This window comes from Bos grunniens, chromosome 2 (genome assembly GCF_055505025.1).
Source record: "Bos grunniens cultivar Pamir isolate PY7600 chromosome 2, Bosgru_T2T1.0, whole genome shotgun sequence".
NCBI lineage: Eukaryota > Metazoa > Chordata > Mammalia > Artiodactyla > Bovidae > Bos > Bos grunniens.
Window position 1 is genome coordinate 17498820 of NC_141166.1, and position 21816 is coordinate 17520635.

At 49.9% G+C, this 21816-nt stretch overlaps 1 protein-coding gene across 1 annotated transcript; it reads left to right on the plus strand.

The window, feature by feature from the left end:
- The first annotated feature begins 525 nt into the window (after positions 1-525).
- On the plus strand, positions 526-9407 carry NMUR1 (neuromedin U receptor 1). The gene is made up of 3 exons (XM_086323513.1): positions 526-822; positions 3064-3949; positions 7226-9407. Exons 1-3 carry the CDS (start codon positions 526-528, stop codon positions 7606-7608), a joined length of 1566 nt encoding a protein of 521 aa, XP_086179639.1. The 3' UTR covers positions 7609-9407.
- The last annotated feature ends 12409 nt before the right edge of the window (positions 9408-21816 follow it).

Consider the following 21816-nt stretch of genomic DNA (forward strand, 5'->3'; position numbering starts at 1 on the left):
CTTGGGGGTAAGTTTGAAAGGCACGGCTGGAGAAGGTGGGATCTGGAAGGACACTGTAAGAAGGGTTATGCGAAGAGTCAGCATGCTGGAACACGGGGACAGAGATGTGAGACCCTGATCACTCCAATGGCATCTCTCTGAGGCTCAGTTTGCTCATCTATAAAATGGGTTGCTGTGAGGGTTCCGGTGTTCCTGGAAGCGTCCCCCATCAAACACTTGGAAACACAATCGCTACAGTTTGTGGCGTGCGGTGGGACCCCCAGATAAGTGTGTCAGGGTTCAGCCGTTGAGGGGGGCTAAACTGGGCTGAGGGGACGCCACTGCCCCCTGTTGGCTGTCTGGGCCAGAGCGCCCCTGGCCCCCGACGGGCGGGGCGACCTGCGGGCTGCTAGCGGGCTGGCCGCCTCCAGACTGCCAGTCGGCCCGCTCTAGCGCCGCGTCCGTCAGTCGATCAGTGCGAGGACGCCCGGCCAGCGCTCGGCGCGTGGGCTCCCGGCCCCTGGGATCTCGCGGGGCGCAGGCGGCATGGTAGGTGCGCGGGATGTGGGCGCGGCGGGGAGGGCGCGCCCGCAGGGTCGCCCCAGAGCGGTAGGGATCGCAGGGCCAGTTGAGACGCGTTCCCCGCCACCCCGCTCTCCGGAGGACTCGCAGTCTCCTTGGGTATATCTGTCTTTTCGCCGGCCTTGCGCGCCGCGAGGCGTGGGGGGCTCTGGTGCGGCGACCTTTCCCCGGGTTCGCAGGAGCCTCTCTCGAACCCGAGTCGGCGCCTGCGCGTTCTCAGCTCATCGCTGCGGTCCCGGCTTAGCTCTCGCAGCAACCCGGGTAGGGAGGCCGGGGGAGGCAGGGGCGGGAGGAACTTTTGAGGGGATAAAGATGCCCCTCCATCCCAAAATGCGGGGATTCGGTGTCAGAGAGGCAGGAAGGCTGGGGGAGGCTTCTGGGTGGAGACTTTGGTGAGAAGATACTCGGGGTGAAGAATACTTGGGATTTAGGGGAGAGAAGGACCTGAAAAAGAAAGTTGAACGGTGGGTACACAGGTACGTGGGCAAGGGAAGCCCCGAACCCGCATCTGAGGAAATGAAATGGAGCTGGAGCCAGGATCCAGGGAGAGGACCCAGAAACCAAGCCGGAAAATCGGCGGTTGCTCAGAAGGGAGGGGAGGTGGTGGTGGCCGGTTTGAGGAACAGGCTCAGGTGGGCAGCTCCCAGTCTTCGCAACAAGCCACAGGACCAGAGGAATCCCGTTCAGCCCCTGCCCCGTGTCCCTTCGACTGTCCTTCATTTGCTGGGTGAGAAGTAAGGATCATGTCACTATGCATTGGAGTTGAGCACCTGAAATTTATCAGGCATGTTCCTGAGAACTTAATTCTCTCATTTACTCTTCCCAGAAACTAGCTAGGAGGTAGGCTGTATCTACTTACCCATTTTACAGATGAAGAGACTGAGGCACAGTGAGGGCCTGTCACAGAAGAGGATGGCGGACCTGGCACTTGATCCCCAGTCAGTCTGTTTAGCTTCATAGCCAGGGTCCTTAGCTACTCTATCTGCCTGCTATGTCACTTCAGTCGTGTCTGACTCTGTGAGACCATATGGATTGTAGCCTGCCAGGTTCCTCTGTCCAAGGGATTTCCCAGGCAAGAATACTGGACTGGGTTGACATTTTCTCCTCCAGGGGATCTTCCCAACCCAGGGATCGAACCTGAGTCTCTTATGTCTCCTGCAGTGGCAGGAGGGTTCTTTACCACTAGTGCCATGTGGGAAGCCCCACTCTCTCTGGTGGGCTGGCAAAGAGATGGGGAGCCAGAGGGAGGAGAGTGAACCTCAGAACTGGCAGCATCAAAGGTATCAAATACTTGGACTTCAAACGGTTCAGGGGATAGAAAACAGAAGTAAGTACTAACTTTTGGATCAGCATTATAGTTTTGGGCCCTTTCACTCCCTTGCTTGATGCCCAGTGACCCAGTCCTCCCAGCAAGGTCATGTAATCAGGCCCTTTTGTATGTCAGGCAGACGGTGTGCTAATACCTTTCATGGATTAAATTTCTGGATCCTTGTAATAAGGGAACAGCCACAGAGAGGTTACCATGCAAATGGTCCCACAGTTCGAAATTGGTGAGGCTAGATTTGAATCCAAGCAGGTGTTTCCAGAACCCTTCCTTGCTCATCAGGACCAACTGATACTGTGCACTGTGCCCATTTTACAGGTGCCCAAACTGAGTGTCTCTCCCAAAGTCCATGGCTTGGAAGAGTAGAGACTGAAAGGGACTGCCGATGGCATAGTGCGTGCTTGAGAGTTTCCATCACTAACCAAAGGTTTCAGTAGCTTGTGAAATTAAAAATTGAAGTTCCGGGGCTTCCCTGGTCGTCTAGAGGTTAAGAATCCGCTTGCCAATGCAAGGGACCCAGGTTTGACCCCTGGGCTGGGAGGTTCCCACATGGTGCAGAGCAACTAAGCCCATGCACCACAACTACTGAGCCTACCAGGCACAATTACTGAAGCCCACTCACGTAGAGCCTGTGCTCGGCAGCAAGAGAAGCCATTGCAGTGAGAAGCCTGAGCCCCGCGACAAAGAGTGGCCCCCGCTTCCTGAAACTAAGAGAAAGCCCATTGCACAGCAGTGAAGACCCAGCATGGCCAAAAGAAAATAAATAAATAAATCTTTAACAAATTGAAGTCCCACTTTTTAAAAAATCATTTTTAAGATGTATATTTTGGGGAGAATTCTTTAAAATTTTTTATTTATTTGGCTGCATTGGGTCTTAGTTGCAGCACTCAGGATTTTTGTTGCTGCGTACAGAATCTAGTCCCCTGAGCAGGAATCGAACCTGGGCCCCCTGCATTGGGAGCACAGAGTGTCAGCCATTGGATCATCAGGGAAGTCCCTAAGATGTACATTTTTAAGATGAAATTGTGATGGGTCTTACAATGGATGGCAGAGTTTTTCTTTCTCATTGGCACAAAAAATAATGGCCTTCTTTGTGTCAACGGCACCTTTAGCTGGAATTAGGATAGAGCCAGGTTCCCTGAGTGACTTTCTGGGTGTCTCTCTCTTCCGTTTCACAGGTTCCTCTCTGTTTCAACTGCTCCATCCTCCCTGGAGACAGGTCCCTGGGTGCAAGGAGCCCGTTGTCCTGCAATGGCAGCAGGGCTCTGGGGCCCTTTGACCCCCAGGACTTGAACCTGACCGATGAAGAGCTCAGGCTCAAGTACCTGGGGCCCCAGCAGACGGAGCTGTTCGTGCCCATCTGTGTCACCTACCTGCTGATCTTCGCGGTGGGCGCGGTGGGCAACGCGCTGACCTGCACGGTCATCCTGCGCCACAGGGCCATGCGCACACCCACCAACTACTACCTCTTCAGCCTGGCCGTGTCGGACCTACTGGTGCTGCTCGTGGGCCTGCCCTTGGAGCTCTACGAGATGCAGAATAACTACCCGTTCTTGCTGGGCGCCGGCGGCTGCTACTTCCGCACGCTGCTCTTTGAGACCGTCTGCCTGGCCTCGGTGCTCAACGTCACCGCCCTGAGCGTCGAGCGCTACGTGGCCGTGGTGCACCCGCTGCGGGCCAGGTCGGTGGTGACGCACGCCCACGTGCGCCGCGTACTCGCAGCCATCTGGGGCCTAGCCGTGCTCTGCTCTCTGCCCAACACCAGCCTGCACGGCATCCGGCAGCTAGATGTGCCCTGCCGGGGCCTGGTGCCCAGCTCCACTGTGTGCACCCTGGTGCGCCCGAAAGCCATCTACAACCTGGTGGTGCAGGCCACCGCGGTGCTCTTCTTCTGCCTGCCCATGGCCACCATCAGCGTGCTCTACCTGCTCATCGGCCTGCGACTGCGGCGTGAGAGACAGCTGATCCCCAGGCAGGAGGCCAAGGGCAGGGCCAGGACAAGCGACAGCTGCAGGCTGCGGGGGCTGCAGGATCGGGGTCGGACACAGGTGACCAAGATGCTGTGTAAGTGTTGCTGCTGGGAAGGGGGACTGAGCCAGGCGCTAGGCATGGAGCTGGGGGTTTCTGGGGCCTGGGGAAAGGGGTTGAATGTTTGGGTTTACGATGGGGGATTAGCGTGAGGGGGAGTAACCCCACCCCCATCCCCGTGTGTGCATGCTTATGTGTGCATACTCTTTTAGATTAACTTGTGAGAAATTGACACGAAGGATAAATGTGAATGGTTCATAGCAGGATCGGCTGCATAATCTGTGGAGCCCAATGCAAAATGAAAATTCAGGGTTCCCTGTTAAAAAAATGATTAAGAACCTTAAGACAGCAAGAGTAGAGCTGCTGTCTTGACTGTTTTAAGGTCAGGGCTTGGTGCAAATGCACAGATATCACCAAGAAGCTGGCTCATGGGACCAAAGGCAGACAGGGCAGAAGCTGGGCTCCAGGATGACAGAGCTGTTCATGGGCTCTGGACCCCCAGGTCTCTTATCTTTGCTCCCAAATATGTCTTGGTTCTGTCCTTCCCTGAGCAGCCTGGGGGCATGACCTCAGACACAGAGTTCTCCTTTCCTGCGGAACTAACTGTCCTCTTCCCTTAGTGGCAGTTGAAAATCCCAGGGAAGGATTCTCATTGGTGGGCTTAGGTCATGGCTTGCCACAGGGCCAGAGTGGCAGGATGCTGAGGTGAGCAGCCCTCATAGATCCACATGGTGGGATCAGGGGGAGCAAAATTCCCAAAAGAAGGGGATGGGGGTGCTGGAAAGGCAAGGTGATGAATTTCCTGCATGCCATGTCTGTGGCTCATTGGGGACCACACAAGTGACCATGATCTAAAAGAGGTTGTGCGACTTCCCTGTGGTCCAGTGGTTAGGACTCTGCACTCCCAATGCTGGGAGCGCAATTTTGACCCCTGGTGTGGGAACTAAGATCCTGCATGCCACACAGTACAGCCAAAAAAAAAAAAATAGTGAGAGAAAAAAGAGTTCATTAGAGGCATGTTTGTGAGGGTCTATGTGATCAGGACAGTGGGGGCTGGGGCTGGCTAGGGCACACTCAGCTGGCTTGAGACTCTGGATCTTACTGTGGCCCTATGCATGCTAAGTTGCTTCAGTCGTGTCCAACTCTGTGTGACCCTATGGACTGTCGCCTGTCAGGCTCCTCTGTTCATGGGATTCTCCAGGCAAGAGTACTGGAGTGGGTTGCCATGCCCTCTTCCAGGACCTGACAGCTTCTACACACTCCTATAACACAGGACTCCTAAACAAATAGTTAATACCGTCCCCCTAAGTTGTGGGTGTCAATTGATCTAACAGTTGTGTAATAATCTGATGGCCCTAGGCCTAACACTTTCTCATATACAGTGGTCCTGGGGAAAACAGGCAAACTGATGCTAACCCAGTCGTTGATTCTCTCCCCACCCTGCCCTATTCCACAGGGTCTGAATCAGGTAGGTGGGGTGGGCCAGGACAGGATGGGGCTGGTGAGACTTTGGTCAAAGCGAAGGGATTTTATCCAGCGAACTGGGGATTGCCCTGCTTCCACAGAGGGACTCACTCCTCTCACCCCCAAGAACAGTGTCCCAGATCCCACAGTCACTTGTGCCGCCTCCTAAGGTGGACCCGACCTGGAGCTGTGTGCTCACCCCTGCACTAGAGACCACCTGCCCCTGCTGCCTCCTACTTCCCTGCCCACTAGGGCCGATCTCTGCCTCTGGGGTGGCTCTTACCCTGGGAAAGTGGGGTGTTTCCTTAAGGCCACCTTGCTTGCTGGCCTGGGGCTCTGGTTTTCTTCTCTCTCCTGTCTTCACTTTCTGAGGACCTACTACGCACCAGGCCATGTGCTGGGGATGTTGTAAGCCATGTTCTGACTGAAATCCCAGGTTATGAGGAAGGCCACAGAGGGCCGTAAGAGGGGGAGACACTGCGGGGGAAGGATCGTGAGCTGGAGAAGCAAACACGGGGAACAAGGGACAGAAATCAAGGCAGATCTGATGGCAGAGACCCAAGGAAGGGCAGGGTTAAGACCAGGGCTGGAGGGACGCTCTGGAGAAAGAGTGAAGGCTTGGCTGCCTGTCCTGCCTTTTTTCTGGGGGTGGGATGGGACCTTTCAAAGAAAGGGGAGTTCGTGAAGGAAGGATACTGAGCTGAGCCCAGGAGAGCTGGGGGCTGGGGCTTTGAAGGCTTCTAGGGCCAAGGCAGGCAAGTGGGTGTGTGTGTGTGTGTGTGTGTCTGTGTATGTGGGCCGGTGTTCATCTCCCTTCCCCTCCAGTGAGTGTGTGTGTGTGTGTGTGTGTGTGTGTATGGGGTATGGGGGCCGATGTTCAGTGTGTGTGTGTGTGTGTGTGTGTGTGTGTGTATGTATGGGTGCCAGTGTTCATCGTGTGTGTGTGTGTGTGTGTCTGTGTATGTGGGCCGGTGTTCATCTCCCTTCCCCTCCAGTGAGAGAGTGTGTGTGTGTGTGTGTGTGTGTGTGTGTATGGGGTATGGGGGCCGATGTTCAGTGTGTGTGTGTGTGTGTGTGTGTATGTATGGGTGCCAGTGTTCATCGTGTGTGTGTGTGTGTGTGTGTATGGGGGCTGGTGTTCATCGTGTGTGTGTGTGTGTGTGTGTATGTATGGGGGCCAGTGTTCGTCGTGTGTGTGTGTGTGTGTGGGCCAGTGTTCATCGTGTGTGTGTATGGAGGCCAGTGTTCATCATGTGTGTGTGTCTGTGTGTATGTATGGGGGCCAGTGTTCGTCGTGTGTGTGTGGGGGGCTGGTGTTCATCGTGTGTGTGTGTGTGTGTGTGTGTGTGTGTGTATGGAGGCCGGTGTTCATCGTGTGTGTGTGTGTGTGTGTGTATGGGGGCCAGTGTTCTTCGTGTGTGTGTTGGGGGGGCTGGTGTTCAGTGTGTGTGTATGTGTATGGGGGCCGGTGTTCATCTCCCTTTCCCTCCATGACCTCCCCGTCTACTGTCCTCTGACCACAGGCCCCATTCTCCTGCTCTCCCTGCTTATGCATCAGCAGGCATGGCCCCCGAGTGTCACCAGAGGGGTCCTTAGCCACACTGTGTCACACACTCAGTTCCAGTTCCACGGCGAGAGAACCGGACCAGGCCAGGCTTGGCTCGGGTGTCCACGGCTGGTCCAGGGCACAGCCCACTGGTCAGTCAGCGGCAGTGGCATGAGAGTAGCCTCTCCTAAAGGGGCACGGCCAGGGCAGACAGAGTTCCAGAAGCTTCCAGCTGGACTGTGGGCATGGGTGGCCTGTGGGAGAGGCACGGAGGTGAGAACAGGCGCCCTCTCTGCCCGCAGTTGTACTGGTCGTGGTGTTCGGGATCTGCTGGGCCCCATTCCACATCGACCGCCTCATGTGGAGCTTCGTGTCCCGCTGGACCGAGGGCCTGCTCCTGGCCTTCCAGTACGTGCACGTCATCTCCGGAGTCTTCTTCTACCTCAGCTCGGCCGCCAACCCTGTGCTCTACAGCCTCATGTCCACCCGCTTCCGGGACGCCTTCCGGGAGGCCATGTGCCCGGGGACCCAGTGCCGTGGCCACAGAGCCCACCACAGCTCCTACAGCCTCAGCAGGGTGACCGTGGGCAGCATCCTGGGTGACACGGGCTCCCCGGGCAGCCAGGCCCAGCCTCTGGCCGAGAACAGTAGCCCAGGGGGCCAGCAAGGGACGCACCCCTCCTGAGAGGAGCCTCATGCCGCTTCACCCCAAGGGGCCAGAAGGTCACACCCAGCTTTGGGGGGCCACACCTGCCTCTTCTGCAGGCTATCCTCTGTCCCCCTACCCCACTTCAACCTAGTAACTCTGACTAGCACCTGACTACTGCCCCCACACATGTATTGGAAGGATTATAAGGTTGCTGTCTGCTCTCCAGGCCCCCAGGCCTCCTGGTACAGCCCTGCCCTGGTAGGAACATCATGTCTGGTTAACTGGGCACGGCAAGACTCCATCTGGGGGTTCCCCCACCCACCCCCAGTTTCTGAAGTGTTTCCGGGGCGGCCCTCCCTTTCCATTTCTTGCTGAGCTTCCGGTTCTGGTCCACTCTGCCCCCTCTAGTTCTTGGTGCACCTGGGAACCTGCGACCTTCCTCTGACCCAACCGCTCCCCGGCCCCCAGTTGACTTATTCTGCTCTGGGATTTCCACCTGGTGGAGCCACTAGGTGGCAGGTGTGCCTGGGATCCAGGGGACCTGCTTCCAATTTCAGCTGTGCTGCCACCTCCTGTGCAGCCCCCACTCTCCCTGCTGTCCCCCACCCCCGCCCGGCATCAAGCAAATTGCCTCTCCTTACTTGCCTGGGTCCCTTATTTGCAAAACAAGAGGCCCTGACACTCTGGAGCATCGCACTTTGGCACTTCAGCTGGTTTTCTGTGTGGGTGCAGAAGTCACTGCTGGTAACAGATACCCTCAGATTAACAAGGCGGAAATTACCCTTCACATCCTCATTACCTTCAACCCTTACTCCTGCCCTGACCCCTACAAGCTCCCCACCCCACCTCCTCCAGAGCCACCCAAAGAACGTTCTTTGATTGTCCTAGAGAAGGTGAGACTTGGCACCGACTGAGGAACCACATGTATGAGCAGAGGCCCCTGCCTGCCTCCATTCTCACCTCCTCACATGCTGGCTTGGGGGCCTGAGATGAACGGAGCGTTGGGCCTGACTGGCCAGAGAATCTCTGGGGACAAGAGACATGGGCCACCCAAGGACAAAGGGTGCCCCGTGAGGACTGCCTGGGGCTCAGTGAAGTGAGAAGAGGGTGCATGTGTGCTCAGTCGTTTCTGACTCTGAGACCCCACAGACTGTAGCCCACCAGGCTCTTCTGTTCATGGGATTCTCCAGGCAAGAATACTGGAGTGGGTTGCCACGCCCTCCTCCAGGGGATCTTTCTGACCCAGGGATCGAACCGGTGTCTCCTGGATCTCCTGCACTGCAGGCAAATTCTTTCCTGCCCAGCCACTAAGAAAGCCCTGAGGTAAGAAGAGAGATGGAGTAAGTCCTGAAATGAAGCTCCATCCTGAGTCCCCATGGATAGCTGGGTGCTCAGCCAGGACTCAGTTCATGGCCAGAACTTGTCCTGCTACAGCGCCTGGCCCGTTCTCCTCCTGAGGGGGAACTGCGGCAGAAGGAACCGTGGCCTCCCTGGCGAGGGGCTGTAGGGCCCCTGGGTGCTACGGGACTCTCGCTGCAGACTCTCCCCAGCTCAGGCCCCTGGCCCCCTGACTGCAAAGTGGAGGAGATTGTACAAAATGTTCTGGGGTTTTTGAAATTCAATTGTAAAAACAATACTCATTTTAGAAAATTGGAAATTACAAATGAGTGAAAACAAAAGCAATTTAAAGTAATTGCTAGGGGATGGGGGGAGGGGGAAATAGTTGTTTAATGGGTACAGGGTTTCAGTTTGAAAGTTCTGGAGATTGGTTGCAAACCAATGTGAATATACTTGAATAATATTGAATTATACACTTAAATGGTTAAGATGGTAAATTGTATATGTATTTTATTACAGTTTTTTTTTTAAAGGAAGAATTAAGCCTAAAGGAAAAGAAAAAAAGAAAGTCACCTGTAGCTTTACTCTCCAGAGGTAACCACCATATATTAGACAGGATGGGCAAATTTGAGAAGGGAGCTTGTGTAAAGAGGCTGTGCAGAGCCATGAGGACCCAATGTCGTCTCTGAAATGAGCTCCCTGGAGGCCTTGGGGTGGCGTCGGGGGAGGCGGAGCCTGCCGTTGTTCCCACAGACTAACTGGACTCCCTGGAGCCTCTCTTAAGTGATAGTCAGAGCTGACGTGCTCCTGAGGCTTTGGTCAGCATTTGTGAAGGGCCAACTATGGGCAGAGAAGCCCTGGGCAGATGGGGGAACATAGGGGAGGTAAGTTATCAAAAGACCTGGGCTCTTAGTGTAAATTCGATGTATGTCTCTTGAGTGTCTCCATAGCACATCAATGGGTAGGTCCCATTTCCATTTGTCATGAGTTACCATGGAAAGTGGAAACAGCAGTTCCGGGCTCAGCCCTTGAGAAACGAGTGGAGGTAGAAAGGCCAGCCAGCAAGATCCCAGTCTATCCTGGATGCAGCATCTTCTGCAGCTTGCTCTGCTCTTCTGCACGGTCAGGGTGGTAGGGGAGGTGGGGTGTGAGGCAGCATTGCCAAGTGCCCAGTGCTACTCCCAGGATAGGAGTGCTGGCTCCTCTGGGGCTCAAGTCACCTCATGTCCTGGCTACAGTCATACACATCCCTCCTCCTCCATGTTCAAGAGGCTGGGCCCTCTCTGCTTCCTGTCTCCTCCTTTCCTGCCGTGATCCTGGGTGATGCTGAAACCCACGTGGACAGCCCTCTGCGACCCTGGCGTCTCCTCCTGGTCTTTCCTACAGCTTTGGACACTCTTCTCCACCCCAGCCTTTTGGTCCTGTGGTCACCTCCTCACTCCTAGGACCTCCAGGAGCGTTTCCATTTCTGGAAGTGGGAGCTCTTGACCATGATTGCCTCCTTCCAGCTCTTTTGCTCTATAAGTCATAGTTATTCTTTAAACATGTCTAACCTTCCCGGTTCTCAGCTGCTCTTCTTTCTCCCAGTCCATCAGTTGCCTCTGCTCTTCACTTCCAAGGGTCCTAGATCCCACGGTTCATCATACACAACCCTCTCTGAAAGTATTTCTGAAGGCCAAGGCAATCACCGTTTCCTTCTCAGAAAAAAAGTTTTATTTTCTTTGGGAACTCACCAAGATGGGTGTCATCAACAAAGCTGCATTTGCCCACCCTTCCTTTTGTTAAAGTATCTGCTCAGGAAATATAAAGTATGCAGCACTTCGCATCCACTGTTCTGTAGACAGATGGCATTTCCAAATGAGTCCTGCTGTCCGGAAGCCCATCTCATTTCATACACTTCTCAGTGTCTCCTTCTTCCTCATTCTTGTCTTCTAACAGATCCACCAGGCGTTCTTTGTCCCAAGTCTTCCCTGTAGAGAGGAGCTGCCTTCTTGGAGGGCTCCCTAGTATTTGCATTATCAACTAATTTGAGGGGAATCCCTCAGTGTGTGACTTGGTGGGAGACCAAGCCCAGGCTCCTACTATGAATACAGAAACTGAAAGTGTTCTGGACACGGCATCACTGACATCACTGTGACCCATGACTTACACTCAGACAGCCGGAGGGTCCCACGTTGGCAGCAAGTGATGCTAAGACCCACGACCCAGGGCAGCAGTGCTAACAGCAGCATCCCATCCAGGCTGCCCCTGGGGCTCCAGTTGCCCAGCCTGCCTTGGCTTCTGCCCATTTGCTCTGCCACGTTTTCCAAGAGCTGTTGTTATGAGCTCCCAAGAGCCTTTCAATAAATTCCTTTTCTGCTTAAGTTGGTCAGAGTTGTTTGCCATTGTTTGTAAACCAAGAACCTTAGCAGATCCATCCACCCCTGCTGTGAAGGGTACAGACTCTGTTTGTTCTACTAGTGGTTGTCTTTACATATTCTTAAGATAAGCAGATATCATCGTTAATTGTTCTAAAACCCCAAACTGCAGTCTGTAATACTTACTCATTCTCCTTCTCACTCTATTTTTAAAACACTTTTTTTTAAGAGGCAAGAACGATGAGGACAGGCTTAAGGAATTTGATCCTAGAAACACATTTACATTTTCTAAGCACTGTAGTATGCTTCTTCTGACAAAGCAATAGGGTTTAGGTGGTGAGCAAGGACTCTGGTCAGGCTGCCTGGGTTTGAATCCTGACTCAAAAGTCAGACGGGACTTCCGTGGTTGGTGATCCAGTGGCTAAGACTCTTTGCTCCCCAGGCAGGGGCCTGGGTTCAATCCCTGGTCAGGAAATAAGGTTCCACATGCCACAACTAAAGATCCTGCATGCCACAATCGAAGATTCCATGTACCTCAACTAAGACCCAGTGCAGTCTAATTAATTAATTTAAAAAAGTCAATCTGGCATTAGGCCAAAGTCAGTCTGGATTGGAAGATACATTTCAAAGAAACGGTGTGCAACCTGCCTGCACACATATGAAACTCAGAGGCCAGCACTGATTGCTGTATCCTTCCGGTGTCCAGGCCTGTAAGTCTACGAGGTTTAGTTTGAGGATGGTGGTTACTCCATGTCCCCTTGTGTGGCCTCTTTAAGTGCAACAGCTCAGCTTCACCTTCTTTCAAGCTTCTGCACAGGCAGAGGGGGATAGTTGAGGGGCTGCTCAGGAAGAGAGGCCACAGCCCAACTGGGGGACAGTGGGGATTCAGGGAAGGCTGTACCTGGCTGGCTAAGAGTTCCCTGACTCCGGAGAGGTGGTTACAAGCTAGGACTAGACTGGAGGCCAGGAAGCTGCTGCCAAATTTTCTGGAACATCTACAAGAGCACCTGGGATCTTCATTTTTTTTATATTTTTGGTTTTTATGGCCATGCGTTGTAGCATGTGGGATCAGTTCCCCAACCAGGAATCAAACTTGCATCCCCTGCACTGGAAGCTCCGAGTCAGGGAAGTCCCTACCTGGGATCTTTTAATCTAACATTCAAGTACCTTCATCAGCTCTAAGCAACGTGGGCCTCATTCATTCAGCTAAGTACTGAGTACCATGTGCCAGGCACTGCCTAAAGCTGAGGACGGGGGGTGGGCATACAGGCACTGGAATACAAGGGTTCTGACAGCTGGAACTCTGGGGGCACAGAAGACAGGCACCTGCCCCAGTGGAGGGAGGGCTTCCAGGAGGAGGCAGAGCTGCTCAACTCTCAAAAGTTGTGGGAGAAGGGAGCTGACTGGCCCCTGAACTGTGACCAGGAAACGGTGGAGCATCTATAGTGACAGTTCCACCAGAACAGAATTCATAGGAGGAGGAGGGGGGGACCCTAAATTAAACAGGGGGAGGAATGGACACTGGACAGGCAAAAACAATAGCAAAGCTGACTGCAGTCCAAGTTCTTTGCTCTCATTCTCTGGACTCTCCCTGGCTGCTCTTCCTGGAATTTGGACTTGAAACATTCCCTCCAGTCTGTTTCCTTGTCTGTCTGGCCTTCAGGCACAGGCAGGATTATTTTTGTTCCCATTTTATTAAATTTGGGGAAAAAATGAATTACACAAATAATTACTTCTATTCCCCACACCTAAATTAATCACTATTAACATTTTGCAATTTGATCTCTGTCATTTTCCGGACATATACTCTCCCTCATCAATGAATAATATTGGGTTGGCCAAAAAGTTCCTTGGGGTTTTTCCATAGGATTTTACGGAAAAACCTAAGGAACATTTTGGCCAACCCAAAAGATTGTTTTCAGTCATTTGCTTTATAAGAGAACTGCCTAGAACCATCTGGTAGAAGCTCCATGGTTATGATGGATGCATGAAGCTGACACTGCCCAAACTGTCTAAACAGTGTTACCATCACTAGAAGTGGTCACTTCAGTTCAGTTCAGTTCAGTCGCTCAGTCGTGTCCGACTCTTTGCGACCCCATGAATTGCAGCACACCAGGCCTCCCTGTCCATCACCAACTCCGGAGTTCACTCAAAGTCACGTCCATTGATTCAGTGATGCCATCCAGCCATCTCATCCTCTCTCATTCCCTTCTCCTCCTGCCCCCAATCCCTCCCAGCATCAGGGTCTTTTCCAGTGAGTCAGCTCTTCGCATCAGGTGGCCAAAGTATTGGAGTTTCAGTTTCAACATCAGTCCTTCCAATGAATATTCAGGACTGATCTCCTTTAGGATGGACTGGTTGGACCTCCTTGCAGTCCGAGGGACTCTCAAGAGTCTTCTTCAACACCACAGTTCAAAAGTTATCAATTCTTCGGAGCTCAGCTTTTTTTATAGTCCAACTCTCACATCCAAACATGACCACTGGGAAAACCATAGCCTTGACTAGATGGACCTTTCTTGACAACGTAATGTCTCTGCTTTTTAATATGCTGTCTAGGTTGGTCATAACTTTCCTTCCAAGGAGTAAGCATCTTTTAATTTCATGGCTGCAATTACCATCTGCAGGAGCCCAGAAAAATTAAGTCAGCCACTGTTTCCCCATCTATTTGCCATAAAGTGATGGGACCGGATGCCATGATTTTCATTTTCTGAATGCTGAGCTTTAAGCCAACTTTTTCACTCTCCTCTTTCACTTTCATCAAGAGGCTCTTTAGTTCTTCTTCACTTTCTGCCATAAGGGTGGTGTCATCTGCATATCTGAGGTTATTGATATTTCTCCTGGCAATCTTGATTCCAGCTTGTACTTCTTCCAGCCCAGCATTTCCCATGATGTACTCTGCATAGAAGTTAAATAAGCAGGGTGACAATATACAGCCTTGATGTACTCCTTTTCCTGTTTGGAACCAGTCTGTTGTTCCATGTCCAGTTCTAACTGTTGCTTCCTGACCTGCATATAGGTTTCTCAAGAGGCAGGTCAGGTGGTCTGGTATTCCCATCTCTTTCAGAATTTTCCACGGTTTATTGTGATCCACGGAGAAGGCAATGGCACCCCACTCCAGTACTGTTGCCCGGAAAATCCCATGGATGGAGGAGCCTGGTAGGCTGCAGTCCATGGGGTCGCTAAGAGTCCACACGACTGAGCGACTTCACTTTCACTTTTCACTTTGATGCATTGGAGAAGGAAATGGCAACCCACTCCAGTGTTCTTGCCTGGAGAATCCCATGGACGGAAAAGCCTGGTAGGCTGCAGTCTATGGGGTCACACAGAGTCGGACACGACTGAAGCGACTTAGCAGCAGTAGCAGCAGCATTGTGATCCACACAGTCAAAGGCTTTGCCATAGTCAATAAAGCAGAAATAGATGTTTTTCTGGAACTCTCTTGCTTTTTTGATGATCCAGCGGATGTTGGCAATTTGATCTCTGGTTCCTCTGCCTTTTCTAAAACCAGCTTGAACATGTGGAAGTTCACGGTTCATATATTGCTGAAGCCTGGCTTGGAGAATTTTGAGCATTACTTTACAAGCGTGTGAGATGAGTGCAATTGTGTGGTAGTTTGAGCATTCTTTGGCATTGCCTTTCTTTGGGGCTGGAATGAAAACTGACCTTTTCCAGTCCTGTGGCCACTGCTGAGTTTTCCAAATGTGCTGGCATATTGAGTGCAGCACTTTCACAGCATCATCTTTCAGGATCTGAAATAGCTCAACTGGAATTCCATCACCTCCACTAGCTTTGTTCGTAGTGATACTTTCTAAGGCCCACTTGACTTCACATTCCAGGATGTCTGGCTCTAGGTGAGTGATCACACCATCATGATTATCTTGATCATGAAGATCTTTTTTGTATAGTTCTTCTGTGTATTCTTGCCACCTCTTCTTAATATCTTCTGCTTCTGTTAGGTCCATACCATTTCTGTCCTTTATCGAGCCCATCTTTGCATGAAATGTTCCCTTGGTATCTCTCATTTTTTGAAGAGATCTCTAGTCTTTCCCATTCTGTTGTTTTCCTCTGTTTCTTTGCACTGATTGCTGAAGATGGCTTTCTTATCTCTTCTTGCTATTCTTTGGACCTCTGCATTCAGATGCTTTTATCTTTCCTTTTCTCCTTTGCTTTTCGCTTCTCTTTTCACAGCTCTTTGTAAGGCCTCCCCAGACAGCCATTTTGCTTTTTTGCATTTCTTTTCCATGGGGATGGTCTTGATCCCTGTCTCCTGTACAATGTCACGAACCTCAGTCCATAGTTCATCAGGCACTCTATCTATCAGATCTAGGCCCTTAAATCTATTTCTCACTTCCACTGTATAATCATAAGGGATTTGATTTAGGTCATACCTGAATGGTCTAGTGGTTTTCCCTACTTTCTTCAATTTAAGTCTGAATTTGGCAATAAGGAGTTCCTGATCTGAGCCACAGTCAGCTCCCAGTCTTGTTTCACTTAACCAGATGTTAAGTGCCTCCTGCTGCTGCTACTGCTGCTAAGTCGCTTCAGTCATGTCCGACTCTGTGCGACCCCTAGAGGGATGAAAAAGAAGTACACCAACCCTAAGTCTTGCAAAAAAAACCCCCAAAACAACCAACTCCTCCCCCTTACCCCACAGAAGCTGAAACGAAGCCTGCAGATCTAACTGGCAGTTTACAAGATTGCTGAGGATTGTGGAGTCTGCTCAAGACACCTCAACGATGCAGGCCAAATCCAGTATAAGGACAAATTCTGTAAGAATTTGAAGAAGCCTTGGTTTCTTCAACAAATAAATAGTATTTAAAAGGGAGTTTCTGGGACTTCACTGGTGGTACAGTGGATAGGAATCTGCCTGCCAATGCAGGAAAGCATGGGTTTGATCCCTGGTCCAGAAGGATTGCACATACCATGGAGCAACTAGGCCTGGGCACCACAACTGCTGAAGCCCACATGCCCAGAGCACGTGCGCAACAGGAGAAACCACCTCAAGGAGAAGCCCGTGCACTGCAACCAAGAGTAGCCCCCACTTGCAGCAACAAAGACTCAAAGATAAAATCAAAGGGGGTTTCTGTTAGAGGAAGAAAAGACGTATCAACCAAATGTAATGTGTGGAAATGTTTGAATCCTAATTCAAACATGCTAAGGGTAGAAAGGCACTTCTGAGACAGAAAACTAAACACAGACTAGATATTGCTCTTGTTGTTTAGTTGCTTAGTCATGTCCAACTCTTTGTGACCCCAGACTGCAGCACCCAGGCTCCTCTGTCCATGGGATTTCCCAGGCAAGAATACTGGAGTAATCCTGACAGCATGTAGCAGTATTTAATAAAGTGTTTATAGGCAAAATAATAGGATGCCTGGAATTCATATTAAAATACTCAAGCAAAAAAAATTTTAAAAGGAGAGGAAAAAAGTGGGGCAAGGAGTAGCTGAAAAAAGAGTGGCAAAAATATTGAAGTGGTTGAGGTGATGGGTAAAAGGGGATGCAGTATATATTCTACTTAATAATGTATGTTTGAAAATGTCCATAAGATTTTGTTTGAAAAATGTATTTGGCTGTGCCTGGTCTTAGTTGCAGCATATGGACTCTTTGTGGCATGTAGGATCTCGTTCCCTGATCAGGAATCAAACCTAGGCCATCTGCATTGGGAGGACGGAGTCTTAGTTCCTGGACCACCAGGGAATTCCCCATAATAAATTTTAAACTTGCAATAAAGACTCACTTTGTGTTTTCCTCAGTGTGATCCCTTATCTCTAGGTGAGAAAAGTGGAATTCCTAAATTTAAGGAAGGAGAATTTTCACCTCAACAAGAAATTGCCAAATTTTTCTCCAGGTGTTTGTAATGAAGGGATTCAGGATATTATACCCCAAAATAAGCCCCTTGGCAGGCTGGATATTTTAAGCCAACTGGAAAAACAGCAGTGCAGAAAGGACTCCCTGACCTTCCCCTGAAGCAGGTCATAAAACCCTCACATGAGAGGTGCCCTCCCTCTGCCCAGAGGGAAGGAGTATGTTTTCTCCAAGACTGAGGAACACCAAGAGGAATCTGAACACAGAGGCCTTGCTGTTTCCGCTAGTGACACACTTATACTCCTTTCCATCCTATCACATTTTGTCACACCCTCCACTCTTCATCAAATGTAGCAAAACACTCAGGTCTAAGCAATTCTTCAGGTCATTTCCTTATGAAGGCTCCTGGTCACATCAAACTTAAATAGATCTATATTCTTTTATCTTGTTAATCTGCCTTTTGTTACAGGGTCCTAGCTAAAAATTTTGATAGGTAGATATTTTTCCTCCTCTTACAGTAACAACTTGCCTTCTCACCAGTTTTCCCACAATCCTTAAACACTTGTTGATATTTTAATTTCTGTTAATTTGATGGATAAAATGGTATCGTATAATTGTTTTAAATGATGTTTTCCTGGTGGTTGTACCTCTTCATTCTTTTTATACTACCTACATTTCTCCTGAAAGCTACGTTTCATATCCTTTGCCCATTATTTCCTTGCCTTTTTCTTATAGTTTTTCATCTGTTGTTGTTTAGTTGCTCAGTTGTATCCAACTCTTTGTGACCCAATGGACTGTAACCTGCCAGGATCCTTTGTCCATGGGATTTCCCAAGCAGAAATACTGAAGCGGTTTGCCATTTCCTTCTCCAGGGGATCTTCCTGACCCAGGAATCAAACCAGTATCTCTTGCTTGGCAGGCAGATTCTTTACCACTGAGCCACCTGGGAAGCTCATAGTTTTGTCATATTCTGATACTCAATTTTTATTATGTTACAAGTATTGCTTCCCAATTTGTTCCTTATATTTAAAATTTTTTATGCAAGCTATCTTGCATCCAAAGTTTTAAACTGTAACGTGACCAAATCCGTCATAATTTTTTTTGCCGTCATAATTTAGCTGTCTTGAGTGACACCCACATCCCAAGTTTTTATGCAGATGACACCACCCTTATGGCAGAAAGTGAAGAGGAACTAAAAAGCCTCTTGATGAAAGTGAAAGAGGACAGTGAAAAAGCTGGCTTAAAACTCAACATTCAGAAAACTAAGATCATGGCAGCCAGTCCCAGCACTTCATGGCAAATAGATGGGGAAACAAAGGAAATAGTGAGAGACTTTTTGTTTTTCTTGGCTCCAAAATCACTGCAGATGGTAACTGCAGCCATGAAATTAAAAGACACTTGCTCCTTGGAAGAAAAGCTGTGACCAACCTAGACAGCATATTGAAAGCAGAGACATTACTTTATCAACAAAGGTCCATATAGTCAAAGCTATGGTTTTTCCAGTAGTCATGTATGGGTGTGAGAGTTGGATCACAAAGAAAGCTGAGAGCCGAAGAATTGATGCTTTTGAACTGTGGTGTTGGAAAAGACTCTTGAGAGTCCCTTGGACTGCAAGGAGATCCAACCAGTCCATCCTAAAGGAAATCAGTCCTGAATATTCATTGGAAGGACTGATGTTGAAGCTGAAACTCCAATACTTTGGCCACCTGATGCAAAGAATTGACTCCTTGGAAAAGACCCTGATGCTGGGAAAGATTGAAGGCAGGAGAAGGGGATAACAGAGGATGAGATGGTTGGATGGATGGCATTACCGACTCGATGGACATGAATCTGAGTAAGCTCGGGGAGTTGGTGACGGACAGGGAAGCTTGCTGTGCTACAGTCCATGGGGTCACATAGAGTTGGACAAGACTGAGCAACTGATCTGAACTGATCATGAATTTTAATAAGAATGCTTAATTTTTTGCCACCAAATGTTTATCTTACATTTTCACACATACAGTTTATCTAAAATAATATGGTATTTTCTTCCTTTAGTCAGTTTGACCTTGACTTACTTGAAACATCTTGCATTTCAGAGATAAATACTATTGGTCAACATTCTTTTACTATCTTCAGTCAAGTTGTTGTTGTTATTTAGTCACCAAGTACCAAATCTAAAATATGTAGGCAAGTCTTTCTTCAGTTCAGTTCAGTCGCTCAGTTGTGTCCAACTCTTTGTGACCCCATGAATTGCAGCACAGGCCTCCCTGTCTATCACCAACTCCGGAGTTCACTCAAAGTCACGTCCATTGATTCAGTGATGCCATCCAGCCATCTCATCCTCTGTTGTCCCCTTCTCCTCCCCAATCCCTCCCAGCATCAGAGTCTTTTCAATGAGTCAACTCTTCGCATGAGGTGGCCAAAGTACTGGATTTTCAGCTTTAGCATCATTCCTTCCAAAGAACATCCAGGACTGATCTTCTTTAGGATGGACTGGTTGGATCTCCTTGCAGTCCAAGGGACTCTCAAGAGTCTTCTCCAACACCACAGTTCAAAAGCATCAGTTCTTCGGCGCTCAGCTTTCTTCACAGTCCAACTCTCACATCCATACATGACTACTGGAAAAACCATAGCCTTGACTAGACGGACCTTTGTTGGCAAAGTAATGTCTCTGCTTTTGAATATGCTATCTAGGTTGGTCATAACTTTCCTTCCAAGGAGTAAGCGTCTTTTAATTTCATGGCTGCAATCACCATCTACAGTGATTTTGGAGCCCAAAAAAATAAAGTCTGACAGTTTCCCCATCTATTTCCCATGAAATGATGGGACCGGATGCCATGATCTTGGTTTTCTGAATGTTGAGCTTTCTTTTTCCCCTAATTTGGGACTTTCTGAAGCTAGGACAAGGGCAGGGTCCCTTATCCAGGGCCATGCCTTCTCACTCCCCAAAACACACACGTGACTCAAGGCTCTCTTTTTAAAATCCCAATGTGGGTATAATTCCTAAAATTTTGATCTGTTACTACAGGGCCTAATGGTGCAAATGACTGTTGAGAAAGCACATATTAAAGATGGCTTAAAGAAACTAGGAGATCATATTAAGCAACTGAGGATGTAAATCAATGGCCTTGGATGAGTTCCTTAACCTCTGTGTGCCTCAATTTCCCTAAATGTAAAATGAAACCAGCTCCAATACTTTAGCCACCTGATGCGAAGAGCTGACTCATTTGAAAAGACCCTGATGCTGGGAAAGATTGAGGGCAGGAGGAGAAGGGGATGACAGAGGATGAGATGGTTGGATGGCAACACCGACTCAATGGACATGGGTTTGGGTGGACTCTGGGAGTTGGTGATGGACAGGGAGGCCTGGCGTGCTGCGGTTCATGGGGTTGCAAAGAGTAGGAGGCAACTGAACTGAACTGAAGATTCTGAGTCACAGATTTGTTTTGAAAAGCCCATGATAAACTATATGAAAAGCAACCAGTACAATGCCTGGCACACATACAGGTATTAATGTTTTAGCTGTGATCATTACTGAAACAGAGCAGAATGCTATGGTCCTTGCCCTCCATGTCCTCTGCCTGCCTTTTGTCTGTGGAAAAACTTTAGACAAAGAATAATTTTAATCAGAAAAATGAGAAAATGCAGAAACAAAGGAAAACAGTCAAGGAGACCAAATAATAATAGCTTAGTCATTAAGCAAAGTCAAGGACCTTTAGCTCCTTCTCAAGGGCTATAGATTAATATTTGAGCCACATCTTGTGAGCCATCTTATAAATACTGAAACCCCTCCACCAGCTGGAGGAAGTTAACTACATGGTGCCCATGATATAAGCTGCCACAATTTCAAGAACTGGTTTCATCGAAACAGTAACTGACCCTGGAACTAAAGATTACTTAAAACACTGAAGATGACCACGGCCAGACTAACAACCAATTCGAAGATGACTGTCTCCGTTTCTATGTGTAAGCCCCTCCTTGTCTATAAAACCTATTGCCCCCTGACTGCTTGTGGGGGCTAGTGAGGGTGGTGAGAGGGAGGTGCCCGGAGAGGTGGGAGAGGGTGGGGTACGGTGCGGGGCGGGGGCGGGGGGGGGGGGACCGGCGGTCAGCCTTTGGGTATCTGCCTCCTCCTCCTCCCTGGCTTGCCAGCATCCAAAATAAAGCAAGCTTTTCTTTCCACAAACCTTGCCTCTTCATTGGCTTTTGGGCAGCAAGCAGAACCCTACTTTTGGTTACATTACTGTCACTAACTGCTTTGAAGGCAGCTTCAGACGCTGGTGGGCAGCGAGGGGAAATTCTCCAGGATCAAGAGGCCAACTGCCAGTTTGTGGTCTCCACTCCGCCTCGCCTTAGGGTTCTGCCTCCTTCTAGGCTTGAAAAAGGCGGATAATAACGACCACGCCGCAGTGACTAGGTGGCTGCCTAACCGGATTAACGGACGTGAGCTCCTGGAACCTCTCCCCTGGCTCACCAGCCCGCAAAGAGTGGCTGTTTCTATGAGCCGCGTTTGCTTTCCACAGCTCCACCAACAGTAAGTGCCTAGCTTGTGACCGCGGCCAGGTCCCCGCACGTATGGGAACCTTCGCTTACTCTACTCCGCTTACCACACGCCCTGCTGTCCTCAACGGCAGCGGCGGCGGCAACTTTGAACTCACGCCGGGTGACCGACGGACCATTCACCTATGTAAACGGCCCGCCAAGACCAAATGGCCCCCTGCGCGCAGGCGCAGTACGTGGCAACCCCCCCCTACGCCCGCGG